The 27,533-nt window shown below is 32.3% G+C and overlaps 2 protein-coding genes across 7 annotated transcripts in view; one reads left to right on the top strand and one right to left on the bottom strand.

Annotated features, from left to right (window-relative positions):
- The first annotated feature begins 2,081 nt into the window (after window positions 1-2,081).
- LOC119637367 (ketimine reductase mu-crystallin) lies at window positions 2,082-3,532 on the top strand. Its single transcript, XM_038033347.1, has 3 exons — window positions 2,082-3,075; window positions 3,142-3,339; window positions 3,403-3,532. The coding sequence occupies exons 1-3, from the start codon at window positions 2,301-2,303 to the stop codon at window positions 3,453-3,455; spliced, it is 1,026 nt and encodes a 341-aa protein (XP_037889275.1). The 5' UTR covers window positions 2,082-2,300; the 3' UTR covers window positions 3,456-3,532.
- An 8,734-nt stretch (window positions 3,533-12,266) lies between these two features.
- The window catches only part of LOC119637264 (serine/threonine-protein kinase tousled-like 2), a 118,356-nt gene continuing 103,089 nt past the window's right edge, over window positions 12,267-27,533 (bottom strand). For 4 of the 6 annotated variants that reach the window (XM_038033154.1, XM_038033153.1, XM_038033152.1 and 1 more), the window contains 7 exons: window positions 16,558-17,188; window positions 14,796-16,489; window positions 14,549-14,727; window positions 14,294-14,486; window positions 14,024-14,229; window positions 13,665-13,884; window positions 12,267-13,602 (listed from right to left, as the gene is read on the bottom strand). In XM_038033154.1, the coding sequence (XP_037889082.1) occupies window positions 13,336-13,602; window positions 13,665-13,884; window positions 14,024-14,229; window positions 14,294-14,486; window positions 14,549-14,727; window positions 14,796-16,489; window positions 16,558-17,188 (3,390 nt within the window). In that variant the 3' untranslated portion in view covers window positions 12,267-13,335. Of the gene's footprint in view, window positions 13,603-13,664; window positions 13,885-14,023; window positions 14,230-14,293; window positions 14,487-14,548; window positions 14,728-14,795; window positions 16,490-16,557; window positions 17,189-17,908; window positions 18,483-22,795; window positions 23,466-27,533 lie in introns of those variants that run through there. The other 2 variants (XM_038033149.1, XM_038033155.1) reach the window with 2 other exon arrangements.

Raw genomic sequence — 27,533 nt, forward strand, 5'->3', positions numbered from 1 at the left:
TATACATATATATTAACGCATATTTACATAAGTACGTACATACATAAATAGATGCACATATACAAATTTGTACATATATAAAAATATAAATGCGTAAATATGTAAAAGCACATAAATATATATATATATATATATACCTATAAATACATAAATACACAAATACAAATATATATATAAATGCATACAACATAAATGCTTGAACATATAAACACATAAACACGTAAAATACATACATGCATAATTTGTATATACATAATACATAGACACATATGCATAAAAACATAAATAACTAAACACACACGTAACTACGTAAATGTAATAAAAAAAAAAAAATAAGTAATTAAATAAATCAATAAATTGACGAATTGATAGCCGTAGTTATGTGTCGGTGATCATTCGATGACCGCACCGTAGCGTAGTTTTCTGCTTGTTACAAACGAAGTGGTAATGTTAGCATGCCAAGTTTTCTCCGGCATTTAATGTAAATGTTACCTGTTTGTGATAAAGTTAAACAACTTCAAACGAATTTGTGCATGTATGCAACTTTTTTTTTCTTTCAATTTTTTTTTCTTCCAAGTGCTTCTAATTACAATCTATATGCAGACATTGACAACCATTTAGAATTTGTTACAGGTTAAATTTCAACGTTTTTTTGAAGCAATTCTGATATAATCACATATCCAATACAGTTACAATTCAACTTGTATCTTAAATGATAAAAATCTAAAATATTTGAGAGAACGTAAAATTTTCAAAGCTGAGCTACTTATAAACGATATGATTATCAAGTGTGCGGATCAATTGTCCAGCATTCCATATTTAAATTGCTGAAGATGTAGATTTGCAAATTAACGGTATTTCTTTGAAACTTTGAAATACTTTATGCACAAATTGAATTGGGCCAGTTGAAGTTTAAAGGCGCACATTGTACATAGTGCATGGTAGCGATATTTTTTGAACTTTGCTTTCAGAAGTTTATTACGAAATTTTTTCATGAGCAATCAGATTTTTAATACGCTACTAGTTGTAGTCGGCCTAACATTACTAATTAAATAACGTTCGATTCGATCCTAAATTCGTTGACGATATTGGCGGAAACATGATATGGCAAGCAAACCTGTTTCTTGCATTCTGTTGAGCAAAATAACTAAACAGAAGAGATTCGTTTAACCGATAAAATTGCCGAATGCGATTTCCTTTCCGAACCCTTCAAAGGTCATATCCGCATGAATAGCGTAATAGAGAAGAATCACGACAGGAAAGTTAGTGTTCACGGATTCAAATCTCAAACGCGATAGAGTTTACTTTAAGCACAGCTATGGCGAGCACTCACTCAGTCACTTCGTTACACCCTCCATATGTCTTTCTCGTTCTCGATTCTTTTCCGACCATCAGCGTGTTACGCTAAAAAAGGGCATACCCCGATTGATCAGTGATACCAAAAGAGAATGAAATAAAAAAACTTTAAAAACCAAGCATTTTTGCAGAGGGCGAATATTGACAATAAAAATCATATATCTGCCATGATAGTAATGGAATAGGTCAAGACGAGTAAGCAATGATACGAACTCAAAAATATTACACTCTTGATTTCAGAGCAATGATAAATATTTGTCTATTATGACAGGTCAATAGCCTCAATTAAACGATTGAATCGATCAAGTACTATATAAAAGTGCGCGGGAGATTAACGAGTCAAAGTGGGTTGGGCCTCTTGCATTCAATTAAGGCAAGATTAGTCCACGGGCATTGAATGGGAGATATTGTTTGCCCATTTACATCTAACAAGAAAGAACAATTTCAATAAGAACATTTTTAATTAAACAAATGTCATCAAATAGTATTGGAATGACTTTTTTCTTCGCAAAAATCGGTTCTTGAATGATGAATAAGAAAGTTTGGGAGAGATATAGTGAAAAAGTGCTAAATAAGTGAGTGGAGTTCATAAGGACTTTTGTAATCGCTGATCGATGATCATCGCAAAGAGTTAAATTTCTTAAGTCTGGCAACTTTTATTACTATAGCACTATTCACTTCTATGGTGGTTTTTGCGGTAGTTTTGATAACTAATCTGCTTGTTTTAACATTAATTAAGCGAGTTGCGATAAAAATAAGGTTTACCTGGTGACCGCTGCACCCAATAGTATAAATGCGCTTATCTTTTGCAATTGAAGAATGAAAAAAACAAAAATACATTTAAATCTAGTTGAAACGTTTACTTGTCAAATAGCATTTCCCAGCAAAAGTTGAGCGAACATATTGACTTGGAAAATATTTTTTAATAAACTTCCATACATACGATGATACCTAAATATATCAGTAGCGTGCAAGTAAAAGAAATACTGACCTGGCCTTTGGTGAATGCTGCTGTGGAAGAAGCTCTTAAAGCGATTGATTACAGTGAACTCAATGCCGCAAATTTAGAACAATCATATAAACAGCAGCCACCTCGCACCATTACCACATGTGGAAATGCATCGAAACTATTACTTACTATGCCCGGCTATGTGGGCAACTATAATGCATTGAATAGGAAAACAAATGATCACTTAAAGTGCTCCAGTACATTAGCTTGCAAAGTGGTTACATCGTTTACCAATAATCAAAATTTGCAACCACCTCTACCCAACATATTGGCGAACATCTTGCTTTTTGATATCAATACGGGAGAATTGCAATGCATTATGGAGGGTACGCAAATAACAGCATGGCGTACAGCAGCTGCTTCCATTGTGGCCACCAAATATTTATATATGAAACGTTTCCCTCAGCGGTTCGAAACGAGCATAAAACTTGCCATAATAGGTTGCGGAGTACAAGGTCAAAGCCATGCTTTAGGCATGTGTGCCACTTTTAACGTTAGTGAAATATATCTATGGAATCGTACGCAGTCCAAAGCTGATGATTTAGCATTAAAACTTCAAAAGTTATATTCGCAAAATTCTGTGCAAGTTTTTGTAACAAATACCCCTGCAGAAGCTGTAAGAGAGGCGGCAGTCATTTGCATAGGAACCTATTCACCTAATGCTTTAATTAATTACGATATGTTAAAGACGGGCGATGTTCATATTAATAGTAATTTGTAGTCTCGATATTCTTTTCAATATTGTAAAATGTAATCATAAAAAAATCCCATTGCAGCGGTTGGGGCTGGTGCAGTGCATTTTGGTGAAGTATCGCAGGATATATACGACAATGCGGTAATTTATGTCGATTCTCTGATTAATGCTCGTACAGAATTGAAGGACTTAAAGGCCAATATCATCGGTGAGATTGGCCAAGTAATACGTGAGGGCAAACGCACAGAAAAGAAATGTTTAACTATCTATCAATCATTGGGTAATTTTGCTATCTTTTAAAAGTTAACGCCAAAAGGATTAATAAACTTATTCATACTTTAAGGTATGGCTGCCGAAGATGCTACCGTCGCCCAAGCAGTTTATGACGCATTATAAATAGTTATAGTATATTTAAATTGATTGAATTTAATAGTAATTATCTGGTATATAAGAAAATCAAATGTTAATGTGATCTAGAAAAAAAAGACAATTTTTTATAAACTTAACCTTAAATATTTTGGCAAAAACACATACATAATACTATATTTCTTTACTTTAAACCTGTTCAACATTCGGATCGAAATTATTTATGTAGCGAAATTTTTTGGGAGATTTGTGCCTAAATTCTGGATCGGTAAGTACTAAACTTTCCAAGTTTTCAAAACTTCTTCAAAAGTCATAAAATAATACATAGTAGCTATTTTCGGTTCAAATTCATACGATTTTCAAAATTTATTACTTGGATTAGGAATATATCTGATTTCTGATTTCTTAGAATTGTGCAAGCGCTTATCTTGCGACCATAAGTGTAAGATATTCGAAGTGAATTTACCTACCGATCATTTAACGTAAATATATAGTTAAAAATTTGTGAAATTTCTTGTTAGTTATAAAAATTGCTTTGATAAGATACATTTTGTAATCGTTACTTGTCTAAGGCACGTTTGTAAGTACCCCGCGTCCACTTATCACAACATATTTATCATCCTCTCTTCAAAAATGCTACGAAATTATCGCGTAATAAATGCACATCCCCGATAGTTTTAAAAAGCAATTCATTTATGCCCTATATTTTAAATTAAATTTATTAGTCAATTAGGAACTTTAAATAATTAAAAAAATTCAATTGATTATCAATTAACTTTATAGTATATAAGTTGGAAGTGCCGCATTATTCAATAAGTCTCTGGCGAATACCGTTAACAGTCTTTTATAAATTCTGAATAGTATCAGTCTTAAAACAAAGGGTGTCCAAGTTTCACGACTGTGAACGCTTTGAAAGGTGTTATGCCGCCTCTTGTCTGTCACAATGATAAATAAAATGGATGGTTGGTATGGACACCGATGATATTAAACTCTCTTAACGATCAATATCAAAGTGAAGTGAAGTTGCGGGTGATAGCTGACACCTTAAAGATATCAATAGGCTGACTATTTTACACTAACCATGTGTCCATGAGAAAACTCGGCTGACAGTGAGCGATGTATTTGCTTGCTGTTGAGAAGACCGATTGATTGACTGTGACCGATCAAAATCACTGTGGCCGCTTTGGCGCTGTTCAGACGAAGCAAAAAGGATTTATTCACATATGTGATGTATTACAATAGTTGAGACGTGCGTTCATCACTACACTGCAGAGACAAATCAGGAGTCAGCCGAGTGGACAGCAACCAGTAAAACCTGTCTAAACGAAAAGTAACCTTACTAATACTGAGGTCATGAAACTTCGACGCACACCATTTTCATGCTGGTACTATCCAGAAATGATAGGTTGGCGAAAAGTATTGCCATAGAAGTGTCAGAGCGATGACTTATTGAGTGAGGTAGTAATGAAATACATGTAATTACTACTTATGCTCAGAATTATAAAATAACTTGACAGCATCTCTAAAACTATTCACGCTAGCAATAGCCTTGATATTAGGCGACAACAAAAAGCAGTCTGGGTGATTTTGAATACTTATGGCCTGCGAGCAGTAAATTCTGGATTTGATGAATCGAATTTTCTCATAAACATATTTCGATGTACAAGTTTCATTAAGCGTATGAATGAAGATTGCATTTCTAGCATAAAGGAACGATCAGAGTCGGACGAAATACGCTACAAAAGCCGCGATATACTTACTGTCCTATTTATATTTATTAGAAAAGTGTTTAGTACACTTATTTACAGCCAATTGTAGTTTACTACAGGCACAGTCAGTGTTGCCATAAACGTTGGCTCCATATGATATGAATGCCACAACCAGGCATTTAAACCATCTGAAGATTTAGCTTTAGCTGAAGCATACGAGGAATATAACCGCAGCGCTAAATATGATATGACTACCAGCACTTAAAAGTGAGTTAATTATTAAGGCAAAATTTTTTACAATCTGGCAGACAATGTCAATCATTGCATCAGTCGAGTATAATACTGGATAGAGAGCTAGAATCGTAAGCGTTGGGTGATATCGCTAAGGTGAGGATGTGCGCATTTTTTCATTATACCTCAACTGTCCTCTGCCGCTGGACTATGTTAAGCACTCTATTCATTATTGCAATCTTAGATAAGATCGCACATACATAGGTGCCATCATTTATATCGTACAGGGTGCAGTTGTGCTGCAAGACGGACACACTTTTCATTGTGAGCCGAACGTTTGTCAATGCAAATGTATTATAAAAAAAATGTTGAAAAATTATCGAGAAATTTTTGTATAAAAAACGTATCACACACACCATGTAGTTATCCCTCAGCGAGAGACTTGAAGAGAAACGAGACCATAGAAGAGATAATATCAGCAACGTATTAGAAAATCAGATGAAAGGATTAATAATAATTTATAATTTACAATTAGATCAAGATCATTTTGTGTACCCTGAAAATATTGTTAGTTTTCCTAAAATTTTTTTGAAAAAGATGAAAAGATCTTTGCTGATATTTGAGGTTTCATATGTGAAAGCAATATTTGCCGGATATCAACACAAGATCTCTAAGCGTCAATCGATGAAGTTTGAGCACCACATCCTCAAGTTTCTTAACGTTATGTTTATCGATAGTCGTGTAGAAAGTGTTCTCTGTTTTCTTTGAACAACATATAAATATCACAAAACACTCATCCGTGCTGTCGTGAAATTGTCAACAAAAGCTTTTCCGAACGTTTCGGTAAACGAAATTACATTTTTAAGGAAGCGAAATGCAACTGGGTGCAACTTCTTTACCAAACTTTTTCACTCAGTTTCAGGAGAAACAGAAATTTGTTGATTAGTTGAAAATGAATAAAACTATCTCATTAACTGACTTCTTACTAATGAAGATATCGTCACGAATTTTGACAAAGATAAGAAATGAAATTGCCGCCGATGAGTTAAGGAAAATATGGTACTACTGATAGTAATGCGATATAAAATCTTATAGGAATAAAAAAAGAAAAAGCAAAAAAATTATATTCGATCTGGATTACACACGCTAGCTATCCTAGCAAATAGTTGTATCGGGTTTCTTTACGTAAAAGTTGTACATTTTTTTTCTTTCTATTGTGTATGTGTCGGTAAAGGAATCGTGAGCACTTCTTTGCTACATATTTACGCAATTGTTACGGATCCTTGTTCCTGATTAAGTTCACCTCCAAACTTTTCGAATGAATTTTTCTCAAAAAAAAAAAGAACTTAAAAAAAAAATTGGCCAACGGTCGGTAAATTTTTATTCTGTTGTTTTACATTTAAATTTGTTACTTGCGGTACAGTTAGAGAGACCTTTTAAAAAATAATTAAATACATTTTTTGAAAAGTGTCGCGTATCTAGTTACACCCATCACCACTTGTGGTATATTAAGGGTATATTGAATTTGTGCGGACTTATGCAACACCCAGAAGGAATTACGATAGACCCACCTTTTTTATGATTCTAAGCCCGTTTAACACCCGTCCATGTAAATTTGTGTTCAAGCTACAGGTCGCAATTTTTGAGATAGTTCGATGAAATTTTGTATACTGTTGTGCTTTAACCTAAGCACAAACGATTTTGGATATGGTTAGGATAGGTCCACACTTTCCACCACGCCCCATATAATATCCTATTTTGAAAAGTCGTCTTATGGAAAATATTTTAATTTTCAAAATTTTCCGACAAAAGTGGATAAGCAATAGTATTTCGGCATTCTAAATTGGTTTGAAAAATTTGCTTCGGTTGGGCAATTTTTTCGAACCACTCTCACACAACGAAAACTTGTAGTTCATATGACAGATGGTCTAATTTTCAATGCTTCATGATGAATATCAAATCATTATAGTAATTTAAGATACAAAAAAAATGAGCTGTACCAAATTTGAATCATTTCCACCTATTTTTCGACTCCTACTCTATCCTATACGGAGTTTCACGAAAATTTTTGTTTTTTACAGTTCCATAAAAGTAAGTTCATATTAAAACAGGGTATAAACTTAGATTCTATTGGGTTAAACAATATGATTTAGGTTATTTAGTAATCGGCCTAGCTCGACTACGTTTTCGCTCGTTTATTTTTAAAAGGAAAAACAACTCAACTCCTCCTTTGAACGACCTTTTTTTTTGACACATAATGCCAATCGATCCAAAGCTGCAAGGAACTACTTTGTATACGCTTGACTAAACATGGGCGTAGACATGCGCCACCGCACCTATCTGAAATCATATAAAACTGATTATGCCCTATTGAGGAAATGAGCTTAAACTAAATAAACATCATCCAGTAGGGGAATAAATGACGACAAAGCATAAATATTAAATATATTATGAGGTTCGGGAGTTGTGGCTTTTGTTTTTTTTCTTTTTGTAAAATAAAAAACAAATGATTATTTTACGTTTAAATAATTTGTAAATTTTTTATTTAATATATTAATCTTTTCTTGTTTTTTATTTATTTAATTTTTTTTTTTGTTTTTCTTTTTTTTTTTAAATTTATTTACTTATAATCTTTTTAAAGGTTAAACTTATTTGATGCATTTTTTTTCAAATATCATGGATTATAATTTATATATATATTTTCCTTTTTATTTATTATTTTTTTTTTTTATAATGAATTTGTTTTTTTTATGTAGGTATTTAATATAAATTTAATAATATCCTAAAAGAGAGAGAAAGAGAGAGAGACAGAGAGAGAGAGAGAGAAAGAGGGAGAGAGAGAAGTTAGGTGTGAATTCGTTTAGGTGTCAGAGTGTTATACCTACGAGTAGACGATTGTGTTTGCTTGTCTGTCCGCAACTTTGTGTGTGCGTGTGCGTGTATGTGTATGTATGTAGGTATGTGTATGTATGTATATGTGTACGTGCGTGTATGTGTGTATATGTATGTATATGCGTGTATGTGTATGTGTGCACCTGTACATGTTTACGAAGAGAAAAACGTACAACTATTTCGATATTGAAAGCATTTACAAACGGGCATACATCCATACACACATGTATACGCTATATACATACATCGGGTATATGTGCATATATATATATCTATATATATATATATTGTATATATATATATATATATATATATTTATATACATATGTGCGTTATATGCCCGCATTCCTAATAATTACTTTAACGAAACTTCCCAAACATCACCAAAGTTAAGATTTGATTAGAAACCTGTCTTATAGAAAAGACAAAAATGAGCGAAATTCTAAGGGAAGTGAATGGAAAAGTAAAAAAAATATGATTTCGATTTCTAACGTTTACGAACATGATGATAATGATAATGATAACGATGATGATGATGGCAGGGATGATAAGATGCCGCTCTGATGATATTTAATATGCATTTAATTTTTCGCTTATCTTCATTTAATAAAATGTTGGGCTTTGTTTCCATACGACTTTTTCTTTTTTTAATTCTTTTATTGGAATAATAATTTTATCATAATTTTTGTAATTATTTAATAATAACTATTTCTGTCTTTTTCGTTTTTTTTTTTTTTTCTTTATTAAACTTTTTTGTGAGTTTCCTTTCTGCATTCCTCTTTGTTTTTATTATTAAAATTTCAAATCTGTTCTTATTTTGCGGTTTATATTGTATGTGGATGTAGATGTGTGTGGTGATTGGGTGTTTTCTTTAATAGTAAAATACTCAACAAATATTTTAAGTTTATATTTATATATATATATATTTTTTTATATATATGGTTTTGTTTTGCTTAAATACTAATAAAACGTTATATTTTCTGCTTTAAATTAAAATATTTATAAATAAAAAAAATAAAAATGTAATAAAATGAACTCATAGTTAAAAAAAAAACAAAAGAAAGACTGTCGTCTAAAGAAACTTCATGTTTTTGATTTCTCATGTCGACTGCTTTTATATATATGTATACATATACATATACAGAATTTTTAATCTTTATTAGCTAATATAAAATAGTATGTATTATATATATATACATATATATACATATATATATACATATACATATATATATATATATATAATTTTTTATCTTTATTAGCTAAGAAGATGAAATATTTTGTGTGAATTTGCATATATATACATATATATATACATATGCAGTTACATAAAAAAGGATGCGTTAAATATAAACCATAAATATACATTAAAATCATTTGAAGGTTCTCGTTAACTTTTGAATTAAAGAAAAGCGAAAAAAAAAATAATAGCAATAATAACTTATTCGTTTGATATATATTTCTTTTTAAACAGTTTTAATTTAATTTTTTTTTTCTTTTTTTAAGAGGCCAGCGCTGCTATATGTACAGACAATGATATTTTCATTTATTTTTTTTTTTTTTATTATAGCATTTTTTTTCCTTCTTTTTATATTAAGCTTAACTTAAAATCTAAAAACTTGTTTTATTCTAAAAAAAATTGTTTCTCTTCTAAATTTTTTAATTAGCAGCTTTTAAGTTTTTTCCTAATTGTTCAGGAAATTTTTATTATTATTATTATTAATTTTTTTTTATTTTAGAACATTTAAAATTTCAAGGATTTCTATTTTGCGGTAAACGTCTGCCAATTTTAGTTGGTAATCATAATTTACTGGTAATTGGAGTTTTGTTTTTATTTATTTTTATTTTTTTATTTTTATAATATTACTATTTATATAGTATTTAATTATTAATAAAGGCTACATTCATAATGATAATAATAATAATGCTCTAATTACAGTACAATTATATAAATATATATATATATATATATATATATGTACATATATATATATATATACTTACTTGCATTATATTAAATTATTATTAATTTCAATAATTTTATGTGATTTTTTTTTTATATTTTTCTTAAGCTTGTTTTAATGTAATATCTATTTATTAAATAATTATAAATTTTATATTTAGCGTAATAATATTTAATTTAATTATAATAAACACGGCTCCTTATACATACAGTATTTTTTTATTTTTTTCTTTTATATATTTTTTCTTTAATTATGTTTAATTTTGTGTTTTGCTGGCTTTTCGGGGGGCAGGGATCTTTATTATGTTAGTAGTAGTAGAGTAGTAGTAGTGATTTAGAGAAGTTTTATGGTGTTTTACTCTTTTGTTTTTGCATTTTCACTATCCTTTTTTTTTAATTTGTTTTCTAATATTCTTTCAAAGAGCTCTTAACAAATTTGTGTCTTTTTTTCGTCTATTTTGATAAATTGGGCAACATTTTTTTTTTTTTAATTCACTACTTTTTTCTGTTTAATCATTGAATCATTCATTTAAAAAAAAAAACAAAAAAAATCAGTGTTTTGTCGTAAATGTAAAAAGAAAATTTTGAAATATTGCAAAGATGCCTTTTTTGTTCTCCTTCGTATATATGTATCAATAAAACAAGAACTGCTTTCGTGAGAAGGTTGATCTTTTTATCGTTGTTGGTCAATTTTCGTTATTTTAGTTAAAAAAAAAAACCACTCTTTTGGTTAATTCGAATCCCTACTTTGTATTGTTTTTTTTTGTAATTATTTGGGAAAAATATTGCGAAAAAGCTGACACGTGATAAGCGAGAAAAAAATCAAAAAAAAAGGCAGATAAAATAAAAAGAAAAAAAAACGAGAAAAAAATTTAAAAAAAATGCAAAAAAGTGCTTAATTTTTTCTGGAAAATAATCTGCAAAAAGAAACGCTTCAAAAATTCACCTCAAATAAGAAAGGCCGCACGCGAATGTCATAGTAAATAAATAATAGGCATTAACTACGTAGCCAATGTTGACATAATGTAAGGAGTTCATTTCACTTACATTATCCATGCAACTAACTCGACTATTTATGCCGATAATTGGTCAATTGAGAAGTCAGTTAGGTTAGTACATAATAAATTGGGCCGAAAAATTCACTTTTTGCAAATATTAAGCCATTGCCTTTTCGCTGCCGCATCATAAATAAACTGACAACTGATATGTTATTTTGCATTATTTCCGTATTTCGTTCAAAGACCATATGAACAATGGCTAAAACGTCTATTAATACGCACATTACATGCTACTTCATTATATTTGAGTGGAAAATTTTTAACGGATTACAAATGTCATTAATGAAAAAGGAGAACAAGAAAATAGTATGAAAATTTTAAATTAGTTCAAGAAAGAGAAGAAGAGCTTAAAAGCACAATAACAAAATGATCCCTACGAATGAGTGCAGAGGTAACAATCGAACGATCTGTATGCGATCATCGACTGTATGAGTTCCTTAGATAGTGTCGACCGGTTGCTGGTTGGTTCAATATGAACCATCATATCGCCCTTTTTATGGACAATTCATGCAAATGGAAATAGACGCCTTGTCAGATATTCATTAACACTCCACCCAACTTTTACAGAGAACAAGGCAGAACATGCACATGCAATATGTTCAAATTTTAACCGATCAACTTATTGGAAATCTTCAAGAGGAGAGAGAGAACGAGAGAGAGAACGAGAGAGAGAGAGAGAGAGAGAAGAAAAATGTAAAACGTTTACACTTGTGATATCAACAAGTTACGCGATAAACTACATGTAATATACAGTGACAAAGAAAAGAGGTTACGTCATCTGTTCCAAAGAAAATCACAAATATGGATGAAAGCGAAACTAGTAGATACTAAGACAACTTAAACTTATGTACAATTCAAATTTTGTTTATATTACAAAAAACCAAGGGAAGTAATAATAAAAAGGAAACAATACACACAAATAAATTAATAATGTGTTTGCTAAAACAAATTTGCAGGTTGCAAGTTGAGAGGTTACAAACAATTTGTGATTTTTTTGTATATGTCAATTTCTTCGAATTCGTTCAACCATCAAAAAAGCAGACAATCTTCTAATCTTTCGCAGATATCCAAGCATTTCATATTTGTCTCTAAGCATTCACGACGCCCGTAAATCACAATTTTTTTATTACATAGTCACTGAATGCAGAAAAGATTTTTTATACATTCATTCGTCTGTCTTGAATATCTCAATAGACTATTTTCTAAGAAACGCTTTTAAGATAATTTTCATTACCCATTCACCACCACCTCAAATAGGTGTGGATGGATCGATTTCGGATCGAGCAAATGAATATAACCTTTTCATTTTTAGTTACTGGATGTCGATGAATTAACATGGATTCGAAGAAGTTTATTTACGCCAAAATTTGGTTCATATACTATCACCAATTCCAAAGATCACGGTATATTTAATTTTTTAAACGCAACAAAAATAATTTTTTCACAAAAATTTGCTTAAAGAAACAGAATTTTTTTGGTAAAAAAAAGCACTTTTTATATAAAAATTTTTCTGTTATGTAATAAAAACTGTTTGTCAGCATCATCAACCTTGATATACCAATAAATTAAAATTTCTATCAACGGCAGTGTGCGTTAAAATTTTATTATGTTAGACTTGGAGGGAGTTGAAAAAGGATTAACATTTTTCTTTTATTTCTCTTCCCTTCTCTCAGTTTTTGTTTTTTTGTTTTCGTTTTCGTTTTTCTTCTGTTCTCAGATCTCTGTTTAACTTATAAGACACCATTTATAGTTTTTTGATTACCTTTCGTGGAAGTGAGCATTTTCCGTTGTTGCGGCACTATACCGTTATGTTGTAAACCGGTCGCATCCCTTTTCATTGTTTTACTTTTGTTATTGCTTGCTGTTCTCTTCGTAGTATAACCAGATTGATGTCTGTTATTATTATTATTATTATTATTATTATTATTGTTGTTGTGATTATAATTCAATGTTGTTATTGTTGGTGACGGAGGTATGGGAACAGTAGGGCAAGCAGGAGGTGATTTATTTTGTATTAACATTAGCAATTAGGAATTGGAATTACGTTTAGTTTGCAGCTAGGATGAGCTCGATTGGTTCAAATTGCCAAACATGCCCGCTGAGAATGAAGTTTGCCCAGCGGAGTTGCCCTGATTGCCAGATGATTGCTGTTGTTGTTGTTGTTGTTGCTGCTGTTGTTGTTGCTGTTGTTGCTGCTGCTGTTGATTAAGTGATTGACCACGACCATGTTTAGGTATAGGTGGCTGTATGTATTCATGTCGTGCTAGTGCAAATACATCCATGCGATCCTCTTTGCGATATGCCAAACAACCGCGTATAAAACTCTAAAAAAAAAAGAAGAAAGTTAAATATATTCGTGTCAAGTGCATTATAGCTAAACGATCACCTTGGCTTCATTGGATACAGTGGGTTTATTGGAGAATTGTACTTCAGTCGCTTTAAGTATGGTATTCTCCTCGAGTATCGTTGCTTGTGATTGATTGTGGCCGAATGGCTTTTTACCATATAAACACTGATAGAAAATCACACCAACACTCCAAACATCCACTTTTGAGGAGATTTTCGGTGGATTTTTGCCCACGACAAAACATTCCGGTGGTAAGTACCTTCATAACGGAGAAAAGCCATTTATAAAAAGGGTATTATACATAAGAATAATTTCGAATATATTCCTTAGCTTTTTTTAAGGCGATAAAATAATTAAGTTTTATATATATTTAGAAAAAAAAACCGTCACATACTCACCAATAGGTACCCGCACCTTGCGAGGTCAAATCCATACCATGATCTGGATTATAATTCTCATCATCCATTACTTTGGACAGACCGAAATCAGTAATTTTGATTTCACCACAAACATTGCCTTCGGTGAGTAGAATATTACCCGGTTTTAAATCGTAATGAATAACTGGTGGTTTAATCTCATTCAAATATTTTAAAGCAGAAACAACCTATGAATTAAAATTAATTCATAAACATATACATATATATACACAAATATGCATTTGCATCTACCTGCATTATAATCGAACGCGCCTCACGTTCGGGGATAGTTTTATGCTGTTTAAGGTAAAAGTCCAAATCATGACCATCACAATACTCGAGAACAGTACAAAAGGAGTTGGCATCAATTTCAAAGACATCATACAGTTTCACCACACGTGGATGATCCAAAGCCTTATGTATATTGTATTCTCGCAACGCATGCCTAAAATTTGAAAATTTTTTAATTTTTCGAAACTATTCATCATTTCGAGTAGAAGTCTTTACTTAATGTAATTTGCTTTTTTATCCTCTTTCCAGTCCTTGTTCAATTGATGAACTTTACAGGCTACGTAGCGCTGCTCTTTCAAGTCGAATGCTTTGTGCACTTCGGAAAAACCGCCTTTACCTAATAGCATTAATAGCAGATATCGATCATTCAATACTGGATGATTGTTGAAGCGGGACTAATAAGAAACGACCATAAACTTTAATTATTTTCTTTTTCATATCTAAATGACATTTTCTAATCTACCTGATCCTCATTGAGTATGCGTTTCAGTTCGCGTATATGCAAATTACGCTCACGTTCTAACTTTTCCATTTCCAATTGCAGGTCAGCATCCTCTTTTTTAAGAGCATTTTGACGTAGTTTGAGAATCTCGTCGTACTCGTAGTACTCTTGGGCCGTGTATACCCCGGACACGGGATCGGGTTTAAGGAACGTTGCTGTATCAGAACCACTGCCAGAATTATCACCGCGGCCTGCATTACCACCTCCTCGATCTGAAAGGCGATCACTACCTCCCACTGTGCTTACGCCGCTACCGCCGCCGTTATGCAGCAGTTGGTTTTGCGCTTGTGTCGAATTCGACCGCGATAAACCACGCCCGCTGCCACCTCCCCCGGAGCTACCAATACCACTATCTCCGCCTGTCAGACGATCGCAACCAGCTAAATTTGTTGAATCATTTGAATTGGAATTTTGCTGGTTGTTGTTGCTGTTATTGTTGCGCTTTCGGCCTGATTCAGCTGGCCGTTTTTTCATTAATTGTTTCTTCTGTTTGTCGATTTCCTCACGTTCGGCAGAAATTTCCTCTTGCCGCCTACTCAGCTCTTGAAAGGCGTAACCATCAGTCCAGTTTTCCTGGAATGTGGCACCGACTCTCTGCGTTACAAACTGACCCAGGCGCAGACGATTTTGCATACATTTCTGACGAGCTTCTTTCTTTTCGATACTGCTCTTTTCTTTTAGCAATTTCTTGACCACTTCAATGCACTTGGCTATATGTGATTTATGTTGGTCAATAAGCTTTTGATGAGCGATTAACTGGCACTTTTGCTCATCAGACAGTCTCGTCATTTCGTCTAGTTTTGACTTGCTCGACTCGATTTCTGAATCGCGCTCTTGTATCTCGAGATACGAAAGGTCGGTCTGTGTGGCCTTGGTCACGTAAGTGGCTGGTGGCTGAGGTGGTGGCAGCGGCGGGACAACTGCATTAGGCCCAGCCAGCATACCGGTGTGTAGTGAGTTGAGCTGCGCCACAGCCATTTGTGACACAGCCAATTGTTGCTGTTGTTGCGAGGTGACTCCACTAGACAGGCTCTGTTGCACCGATGTGGGGACAACGGAAGTGGCGGGATGTTGAAGTTGCGTTTGCTGTGGCTGGGGTAAAGGGGGTGGTGGTGGACCTCCTCCACCGCCACCAGGGCCGCCCATTAAACCACCACTCTGGCCGACCGCCAGATGTGTGGACGAAAGAACACCCACGCCACCCACTCCCACAATAGGCGAAGGTGGAGGAACCATTGAATTGGAAGTCTGTTGCTGTTGGCGCTGCTGTTTAGCCGCAACCGTGTTTACGGCGGTTACATTATTGTAATGGAAATCCGGAGGCGGGGGTTGAGATGTAGGTGTAGGAACACCAGAGGCATTCAGTTGTGGCTGTTGAGGACTAGGCGGATACATGGGATACGCAGCAGCCACTCCAGTGCTGCCACCCACTGATGTTGGCACCTGCTGCGACGGCTGTTGCTGACCAGAAGGACTCTTTGAGCCACCGCCGGTGTGCGGCCGCATAGCGTTATTTGTCGTCGCAGTCTGTACTACATTATGTTTATTAAAGTAGTCATTAATTTTTTTGTCATTGCCGCCAATCACACCACCGGGTGGCAATAGCCTAGCATTCTTTCCGCCGCTTGCCAAAGCGAGCCGTTCATGTTGAGTTCCTAAAGTTTGGAAAAACAATTTAAAAACACTGATTCTTATACACTGTGTTTATCTAAAATACCCTTACCTCCATTGCCACCAACAGGACCGCCACCTCCGCTGTCATCGGTATGTATCGCTGCCATTTTCCGTTTACGTTTGCGTTCTGTAGGTGTTCGCGATATCTTATCTATGCGACCACTATTGTGTTGCTGAGTCTGATGCGGTGTCTGTTGATTGCTGCCAACACCTCCAACCATTATACCTGCTGTACCATCCTGAACCCCCATACCGCCACTATTCATCATACCGCCCCCGCTATTGGTAAGAAGTCCAATTTGATTGGGTATACCGGTAGTTTGCTGTTGTGTACTTAACATGTCGCCAACATCTTTTTCACTATGTGAGGAGCCAGTGCTCATATTCGAGTCAGGATTGCTGCTATGGCCACCGCTGGGAAGCGGCGCCGCTGGATGCGCTTGTTGCTGCTGCTGATGATATTGCGTTAAGTTATGTTGCTGTTGTTGCTGCAATTGTAGTTGTTGCAAATGTTGTGGCGCCGGTTGCAATTGTTGTGGCAAATGTGGTTGCTGTGATTGGGGTGATTGCTGCTGTGGATTGTGATGTGTAGCAAAGTGATGCTGCTGTTGAGCTGGATGATGATGGCTTAATGCAGTAGTAGTCTGAGGGGCCATCTGCAATTGAGCGCCGGCGGACATCTATAGATTACACAAAGAAACAAAACCAAATAAATTTATTAGAAATATACTAAGCGTAAAGGAAAAGCATACATCATTTAACACTTTATAAGTCGTTTTGAAAATTTTCCTCTTTCCTTTTTTTTCAATCATTACTGAGAATTTAAGAATTTACGCGTATTTTCTTATAAAATTAATTGTTAAACGTATATGTGAGAATAAGACAAACACAGTTGCATATACAAAATCAGTGTTGGTTAGTGTTACAAAATCATCAAAGAGTTGTATAAAGAAACTTGAAAAGTATCTAACACCATGCAACACCGTGGATTTATACAACATAACACATCCAAACACCTCTAGGATTTATTCGCGACGGGTGGAAAGAAACGCGAATGAAAACGAAATCTCTATAGAACACGACTTTAAAAATTAACAGAAAATATTAACAACACAATAGATTTGCATAAGACGAAGGAGAGAGAAAAACAAAGCAAAATAATATAAAGCAAACTTGAAAAAACAAAAATGGCTACTCGGCAACGACATCGAACAATAATCTCCTTTCTGTTACATTTACCAAATCTTTGCTAAATAGAAACTGACATTCATATCATCATTTACCAGAACGGCAAATATATTTTCTTTTCTTTTTTTTAGAATATAAATATATATAAATATTTTTAAAATTCAGTCATTAACGCATACACAAACAAATATATACGAGGCACATACACAGACCTTTTTCCCCTCCCGATAAAAAATTTAATCAGAATTTCCATCTTATTTAAATCACTAGTAGTAACACGAGCCGTTCAAAATGATTAGTTTTAATAATTCTCTGTTAAAATTGTAACCTTTTTTTAAAATCCGTTTATATAAACTATTTATAATCTTTAGTTTTTCTGTTAAAAAATCGCTTTTTTCACACTATGTATGTCTTTCTTCTTCGGTTTTTTGCAATTGGTTATATTTCGTTTCTACTTCGTCATCGTTGTTGTCTCATCGCGCTTCGTTGTATGGTCGTTGTTGTAGTAGCCGTTGTTGTTATCGTCGTCGTTGTCAAAGTCGGCAGGCAGCCATTGCCGAAAAAAGTATATAATTGAAGAAATTGATGAATTTTTAATACGATTGTGAAAATATTTTTTTTCCCGATCACTCACTCCAGCACACAATTTTTATCTAAACATTTTTTTGCTAAATTCATGTTTAACAGAATTGATGCTGTAAGCAATTTCAATTATTTCATCTGTTTTTGATATTTTCTTGTATATATTAATAAAAATCACTTAATTAGTTACAATTTTCTTTGAAATAAAATTTCCTTTTTTCCGTCTCTTTGTTAGTATTATTAACGACAGTGTATGAGTGAGTGCAAATGTATGTGTTCGTATTCGGCGAAATGTCTTGTTACTCCGCGAGACGTCGATAATGTTAAAAGGAAGGAAGAGAAATATTTTACACACCAATAAATGGTAACAACAACGATGATGAGATGATGATGGTGGTGTTGTGTATTTATATATATATACAAATATATATATATCAGTGTATATATATATATAAATATATATATATTGTCATCGGTAACGTCATTAAGTAGTATATGTACAAATTGTCAACATTTTTTATGAATAAAAACTTACAGTATTTATACAAATTTTGCTTTCCCTTGCCAAATAGTGTAATTTAAATATAAATTTTTGATTATTAAGTGGACCTAATTTGTATTATGTCATTTAAGCTTCCATAAAACCATTAAACCATTTGATTATGTTCTTATTGTTATTTTAGCATAATTGGATAGTCTCCTTTTTTTTTTTCTGCTCTCCTCTCTCTAATTCACAAACCCAAATCCTCTCATTTGACTACAACTTTTATCAACACTGTCTTTTCGGTCAAAAAATCTTGTTTTCTCTTTTACTCATTCAGCTATTTTGATAAAACACGATATGGTGCAATTAACAGATGATGTTTAGGTCGGTCAATGAAGTGTATTCCCATTTTCTAATATTTCCACATATATATACAGCAATCTTACTTTACCACTAATGTAATAGTAAATGCTAGAGATTAAAATGCTCATAAAATCGTTAAATCGTTTATTAGTAGGTATTCACATTATCGTGTGTACATTGGGATTTTTATAAGTTTTGTTAATTTGTTTCTTATTTGCCATTGCTGCAGATGTATATCCAACTTTTCAATTGCATTGTTCCTAATGAATTAGCAGAGTGATTTAGTTGAAATTTTGCCTGCAATTTCAGACATAACCTATAAACGTTTACTTACTATATTTCACAGAAAATAAATTTACTTCATAAGAAGAAGACAACAAATCATCATCTGATCAAAATCGCACAAAATCCATTACAACAACACATCAATCAACTCGCACATATTTATGTAGATGTGTAGGTATATTTATGTGAATTGTGTAATCAAATAAAATTTTTCGTACATTCGAGAATACTTCATGTGTGAATATACTTGGAATTGCAATTCAATTAGTGTTGTATGTTCTGTTTTTGAGAATATTTTCTTGTCTTTCGACTTGCTTTAAATAATACGCATATACAAGTACACAGAACTTATCATAGATTATATGCATATATTTCTTAAAAATATCCTCTTTATATTTTTCACCTCGAAGAAACAATTTTTTTTTTAAAGTAATTTTTAAAAAAATAGGTCATAGAAAATATTCATTAAAATTACGTTTATCTTTTAAATAATAACTCATAATTTTTTCCCGATAATCGAAATCAATTCGAATAAGATGCAATTTGGAAGTATTTGCATAAATTCTATAAATAATTCGTAATAAATTTCTTAATAAATAACATACATTGTCTATTCCGTCGCCTGTTTAAATATTTTCACATTATTACATGCGCTTGTACACACACAAACGTCATAATAAATAAAGCTCCCACTCCAATGCGAACAAAAAGCAAATAAAATGATACACGGAAAGAAAACCTAACCTAACTAATCAAAGAGCGTAGCAGAGGCTAATAAAAACTATAAACAATGTAAGAAGAAAAAACAAAAAAAAAAAGTATACATAGACAGCATTCAACTTAAAACGAATTTTAAATACTCATCATATCAAGCAAATATCTAATTATTTTAGTTTGTTATTAAGTTTGAGTTGTTACCCAGTAGATCAGAATCATTTTTCAATGAAAGTCTAGTCTATAAGCGTTCCATGTATACTAAATAAATTATACAAGGGCATATAATTAAATATTCGGTTTTATACGCAAATCCATATTTGTTTTCGTTACCCAGCATTTATAAATATTTCGGTGCTTAATTACAATACTTATACTTATGACGAAGATGAGATCCTCATGCTGAACGGGAATTTACAAATCTGCCTATCTATTGTTGAAATTTTTGTGCTCATAATAAAATTTCTCAGTTTATGGGTACTCCTCAAACAATTTGAAAAATTGTGCCCGATTTCACTTCAATGATCAAAATAAAATATGATAAGTCGCACATATCGTTTTAAAGTTCTATACATACACTTAGTTACCGTATTCTAGGATAGATACAAAAACAAACCACGAAGTATTATTGGCCGGCATCACTTTCTTCGCTTAGTTAAATATGTTGACATTTAGGGCATGAAGGTTGAAAGTAGAACAGTTTTGTTGACAAAAACAATCAGGGGATTGATCAGTTCATTCCAAATGCTAATGTCGGTGGGTACGAAGTAGATGAAGGTAATGAATATTTAGAATTTCTTTAGATAATATAGCAGGCGCAAACTTTTAAGTTTCTATTTGTACATTTGAGAATTTCAGCAGCAAAGTAATCATCCAAGGGGAGTGAAAATTTATACTTGTAAATATCAAGGAACTCCATGGGTCAGATTTACAAATGAAGTTACAAATGAACTCTGTGTGCTCTTACCGTGCATACTAAAACCTTAACAAATTAAACAATACGTTCACAAAAGAGAACTAGAAAAATGTTCGGTGCAAATCATAAAATAGAGAGACCAAGAAGAAAAGCAACGAAATATGCAATGTTTAAAAAATAGCATTTGTAAAAAGCTTACAGACAAAAAAAGAAAACAATTAAACAAAACCAGTCCAGCTAGTTTAAAAGGGGAATGGACTCCAAGTGTTGATAAGAGTGTATAAACGGCGCAAAAAAAAAAAATAAATAAATAAAACTCGCACACACAAAACCTGAGCTAATCGATATTTAAATGACAGTCACAAAATAAAAACAATGCGCTTTTTGAGGGGAAGACTTCGTTTCGGCGTCTTCGATAATTATCGATAATTTAATCAATCTTTGAGTTTATAGCAACCGAATGACATTTAATATGGTTTTGTAAACTTATTGGAAACATAAGGATAAGATAATCGTAAATCGTTGCTTTCCTATATTATGGACGCGCAATTTGAATATTTCTACCAAAAAATCTAAAACTATCGATAGTTACGACAGTGCAACAGCCATCGCTAATCTTCCACCACCAACAGCCGTGTAATAAATATGGTATGCAAGTTTGTTCGTGTAAATCGTTTTAGTTTAACAGTTCATGCCGATGAGTCAAGGTCGGAAGACCGAGATCGTATAACGTCACGTAACGTCATGCGAATTTCAAAGTATGTGAATTGAAGACAAGCAGAGACGGAGAACTTCAGTTTCGATTTTATTTATTTATTTTTTGTTTTACACATACCGATGGGTGCATGTGTATATAACAAAAGCGGAAAAAAAACGAAAACCTTTACATAAGGGAGTGGAATATTTTTAGCATTTCTATAAATGTGTGTGTAACAGATAAAATCTACACTGCTACAAAAGCAGTTGTGTGATTGCGATTATTTATTATATTAAATAACTTATAAAAAATTTTAAAAAAAGCCGTTCTATTTTTATCCGACAATTTATTAAGCGATATTCAGACAAATTATGTAGAGATTTTTTCGTTACCTTAATTTCTAATTCTCATATAACAGGAATTTTCATGTTGCAATATTTGAAAAAATATTCATAATTCTGGCTAAACCCCGTCCCATAATATCTAAACTGGAACCACATTAAAGTTAAAATATATTTCATTAGTTAACGAAAAATTCAGTTCCAGATTCTTAAATATTTATTTAGAAGTCTCCTTTGAATCATTAGCTTTTAAATATATTAGTGCCCTGACATATTGCGAAAATTTTTTCCACTGAACTGAAAACTACTGAAGAACTTTTTTTATCTATTCTCTCATTAACTTGTCATTTGTATCTTCAATTTTTATATGCATTCAATTTTTTTTAAAATGAAAACAGACTGCAATCTCTTGAGAATTTCACGGCGCTTTAAATAAACTAATAAAATTATTTCTTAAATTGTGTGTATACCAAAAAAAAAAAAAAATTCAAATTGTAGGAGAGAAAAAGAGACAAAAGAAAACACATTCATATAAATATGTAAGAAGCACAGCGAACACAATGCAATGCATAGTTAATTGAAGGCTATTAATACGTAAAAAAGCACGTGCTACTTATTTAAACAACTCTGTTACACAAACACAATTCTTCAGTTTTATTTTTTTAATAAAGCAAAAGACTCTCATGAATCTCTTGTTTTTTTTTTCTCACAACTCACTCTCTGTGATAGCAGTAACGAAGGTTTTTTAATGCGTTTCGTTGCAGCAGCAGCGACAGGAATAGCAATAAAATTTGCATTATTTTTCTCTGCTTCTATTATTGTTGTTGGTGTTGTTTTTATTGTAGTATTATTTATAGTTGTATATGAATTATTACGTTTTCGTTGTGTTCTCTTGTTCTTAGCTGTTGTTGTTTGCGTAGATGGCGAAGCGGCTGTTAAGACAACCATGGGATTTGTTGAAATTTTTGTTAAATTTCTATGCGCATTCGTTTCCGATATTGTTGAAGTCTCTATTAGCGACATTGGAAGAGCAAGAGACATGTGGAAATTTTCAATTTTAGAGAGTTTTATGAAAACTCTCTGTTTAGATTTTTAAACTCTTATTATACGCTTTTCTCTCTCTCTTTCTGATGCTTTGAGTTATCGAATTATTTCGTAGTGGTGGTTGTTGTGTGGTTGAAAGACAGAGAACAAACAGCTGTTCGACCGGCTTTACTGACAGCTGCTCTTTATTATTAATAACAGTATATACACTTATGTACATTTATACAAGCAATAAGAAGCAACAAATTTGATAACAAAACACGCGCACAGAAAACACAAAAAGGTGACATTTATTTATTTGTTTTTTTTTTGTATATATGTAATACTTTCCACGTTATATAAAAATAAAGCTTTTTTTCTTAATTTCATATAATTTTTATTTATAATTTATAACTTTTTGATTTTATACATGAATGAAATCAAATGAATTTGACCGGTTTTTTTTTTTTTTATATGCACTAAGTGCCTCTACAAAGCCCATTTGATTGTGTTGTTGTTTAACTTATACTGAGAGATTTTCTTTAACGATTTTGTTTACCGAGAGCGCAAGACTTTTTTTATTATTCTTTCTTCTGTTTTGATTTTCAAAATTCTTTTGCTTTTGTTGTAAGGCTTTCTTTTATTTTTTGTTTTTAGAATTAAGCTGATATCTATCTCTCTGGCACGTTTAAACAGAACACACGTCACGTTAGTAACTCTGTACGTTTAACACTGTTGTTGTATCGTGTGTCTGCTAATGTTTAACCAGTGCCACTGACATACCAGCAGGAGAATAATAGTAGCAGTCGTAGAAGCAGCACACAACACAACACTTAAGGTAAAGTCCATATATAAAGCCGATACACAAAACAAAAGTAAAAAATGACAACAACAACAACAATAATAATAATAATAAAAAAAAAATTGTATACACTAAAATAATTGACGTTGCGCCTTCGGTCGCTATCGCTATTCTTGTTGTTGTCGCTGTCGTTTTAGTCGTAACCAACCAAGAGGAGGCAATGATGGTTGTGTTTGGTATAGTTATTGTTGCTGGCTTCTGGCTCGTAAAATGGTTTGAATTCTGTAGAGTTCATACGCGAAATTGTACAAGTATACTTTACACATAGTGTGTACATATGTATGTATGCAGGTATATACATATAACTTTGTGTACTTGTAGTATAGTATAAAATGCAGACACGGAGGTACACAGATACTTCTCTCTACAATCAACGTTTATAATCAACTAACTTTTATATAAACGAACGACCGATTGAACTTAAAAAGTGTTTTTGTTATTTTTTTCTTCTGTTTTTTGTTTCTGTTACCGATTCGTTATGGTTTACACAAAACATCATCGTAGGTCGTCGTCATCATCATCATCATCATCATCATTTATACAAAACGAATAAATTTTTTCTTCCTCTTCGTTGTTTTTCTTTTTTCTCAGAGGTAATTTTTCGCTATTTCATTTTTTGTGTTTGTATGCATGTGTGTGCATGCATGCGAATTTCGTTAAATACATTTTTTTTTGCCTTAGTTGAGAAAATACAATTTTTTTAAGCATAAAAAAACGAGCTCGCAAATTTAAACAATACAAAAGTAACGAGTAATAAATTGGTCAGCTTTTTATATATACAAGTAAAAATAATTATAATCATAACATAAGCCACAAAACGAAATGTCTCTACTTTTGATATCTTTTTCTTTTTTTTTTTTTGCTCGTCTTTTGTAAAGAAAATAGTTTCACTCGTTCTTTTTTTATTTGAACAAAGGAGATTTTCCTTACTATGGCCGCTTTTATTAACTGTTAATAGTAGATGAACAAATTTTTTTTATCAATAACTTTTTTTTTACTATTTCACTGCTCCTCTTTTTTTTATTTTGAAAAAAGCAAACTTGAAAACCACACGGCGACATGCTCTCCGAACAACTGAAAATAAGCTCTCTTTACTTATGCCGTTATAATATAATTTTTACAAATAACAATAAGACAGAAGCAGCCGCAGCAGCACCTCCAACTACATGCAAAAACAACAACAGTAATACCAACAACAATAATAATAATAATAATAAAGTCCACAACAACTAAAACATCAACGCCATGATTATGTTTATCTGATTGTGTTATATTTGGTTGGCGCATACACACTTACATGTATACATGCTTGCGTTTGCTTACCATCCTTCTCTCTGCACAAACTGTAAAAACGCGTTGTTTCCTTCATCTCCGACACTACAGCGGAATGAGCAAACATATGGATGAACGTTGCATGCACGTTGAGTATATACATATATATATATATATATATATATTTATATGCGATGCTTAGTCGAAGTGTATCTCGTTGTCGTATAATTTGAAAGTATTTTTATATTTCTCATTTACTTAGTGTAGGGGTTGAAAGAAAAGGTGGATAACGATAATGATTGCCGACCAAAAGCGATGACACATCACGGTGTCAATCATTGCATTGTCATCATGAGGAAACTTGCATTTGCTTTTCTCTATCCACGATAAACGTTTTACCAAATACAAATTTACTTAGGTGGCGGGCAGTTAAAAAATGATGAAAGATTTCTCTAATTCAATGTTTAGGTTTTTCTTGTAAACAAAGAAAATGTAATATATTTAATTTTAAAGGGATTTTGCATTAATATATATGTATATATGAATATATATGTACACAAATATGTTTAAGATGTGTTTTTAAATAATTTTTTTGCAGACAAATATGAAATTTATCATTTCAAACGCTACACTATAGTTTTACTATATACAATCAACCAACCCCTCTTAATATATTTATGAAATCGCCTTAATGCAGTGTATTTATATGTGTAACAGGCCAGCAGAAAACATTTTAATACACAAAAATAACATAAAGCAACACAATGCTACTGCATAAGAGCCAGATTCATATAAACGAACAGCTTTATCAAAACAGAGAATCAGAATAAGAGAGAAAGAGAGAGAGAGAGAGGGAGAGAGAGAGAGATCGAGAGAAAGCAAAATGACGAGAGTTGTCGAGTTAATATATCGCGTATAACCAATGGGTATAGAGAGGGAGTGTGAGAGAGAACTGAACAAAATGAAAAGATAGAACGCAGAGAAAGATAAAGAGGGAGAGTGAGTTATGCTAAAATTTAAAATGCCACAGAAAGTCGTTACGTGCAGTATGTGGAATAATCTCATACGCCAGAAAGAGAACATATATATATATATATGTTATATATATGTTAGATAGGCTTTTATACATTTATTTTTGAATGTGTGTTATGTTGCAGGTTTCACCATACAAACGAACACTTTTCTTTCTTTACCCAAATGTACACACAACAAACATTATATATATATATATATGTATATGTGAATATATAATTATATACATATACAACAAACAAATTCTAGAAGAGTCCTTAAAAAAGTTTAACTTCAGCTGGGAAAATCGATACGTTTAGTTCAGTTTAGCAGCACACTACCAGATAATAAGAAAACGGAAAAAGAAAGACTTGAAAAAACTTGTGCACTATGTTTATCATATTTTTTTTTTTATATCAAATCATTTCGAATACAATATGGTATTAAGGGGGTTCATTAAACTTGAAACTGAAAATTGGCAATAATACTCGGCATAGCCACGAAGCTTTATTTTAATTGCAATTTTGTGATTTCTAACTTCAAAATATATTGTCTACATGGAGCGCAAGCACTCACACACACAGACAGACAGATAGACAGACACACACACACACACACACAAAATATGCAGATAGTTTATAAGCAAAGATTTACTAAACAAAGTTTCAAATAACATTACAACAGAATACATATAAATAGTAACGAAAAGTAAAGACTTTTTCATAAACATATAACTGAAACGCTTACTACAAAACTTCATTACCATTATCTTATAATCAAACATGTGTATGCGTGTTTGTATGCTCATATGCATGTGATATGACCACTTCATCGCACATATGAAAAAATAATTAATTACTATGCGATTTGATTTTTTTTTTTCGTTTATTCTTTTCTTTTATTATTATTGTTTATTTTTTGCTCTATTACGCTTTAGAACTTGTTTGCCAAACTAGCATTGAATAGAATGTTTAAATGAGCATTACACAGAAAAAAAAGATACATTCCAGTTATCTGTGTGTATATATATAGAGAGAGAGACAGAGCAAGAAAGAGACATTACAGCTATATGAAGGCATTCACGTTTAATCGACCAGATACAATATATACTTATGTACGTTTCTTGCCATTAATAATAATGTTTGTATTTAGTATAATTTTGTAATTATGTTGTGTCATTGTCCGACATTCAGAAAGCTACCACAAAACAAAAATTCAACTAATCAGTATAAGTGCAGCGAATACAACAAGTGCAATGCGCTGCTATATGATACATACATACATACA

This window comes from Glossina fuscipes, unplaced genomic scaffold (assembly GCF_014805625.2).
Source record: "Glossina fuscipes isolate IAEA_lab_2018 unplaced genomic scaffold, Yale_Gfus_2 59, whole genome shotgun sequence".
Lineage (NCBI taxonomy): Eukaryota > Metazoa > Arthropoda > Insecta > Diptera > Glossinidae > Glossina > Glossina fuscipes.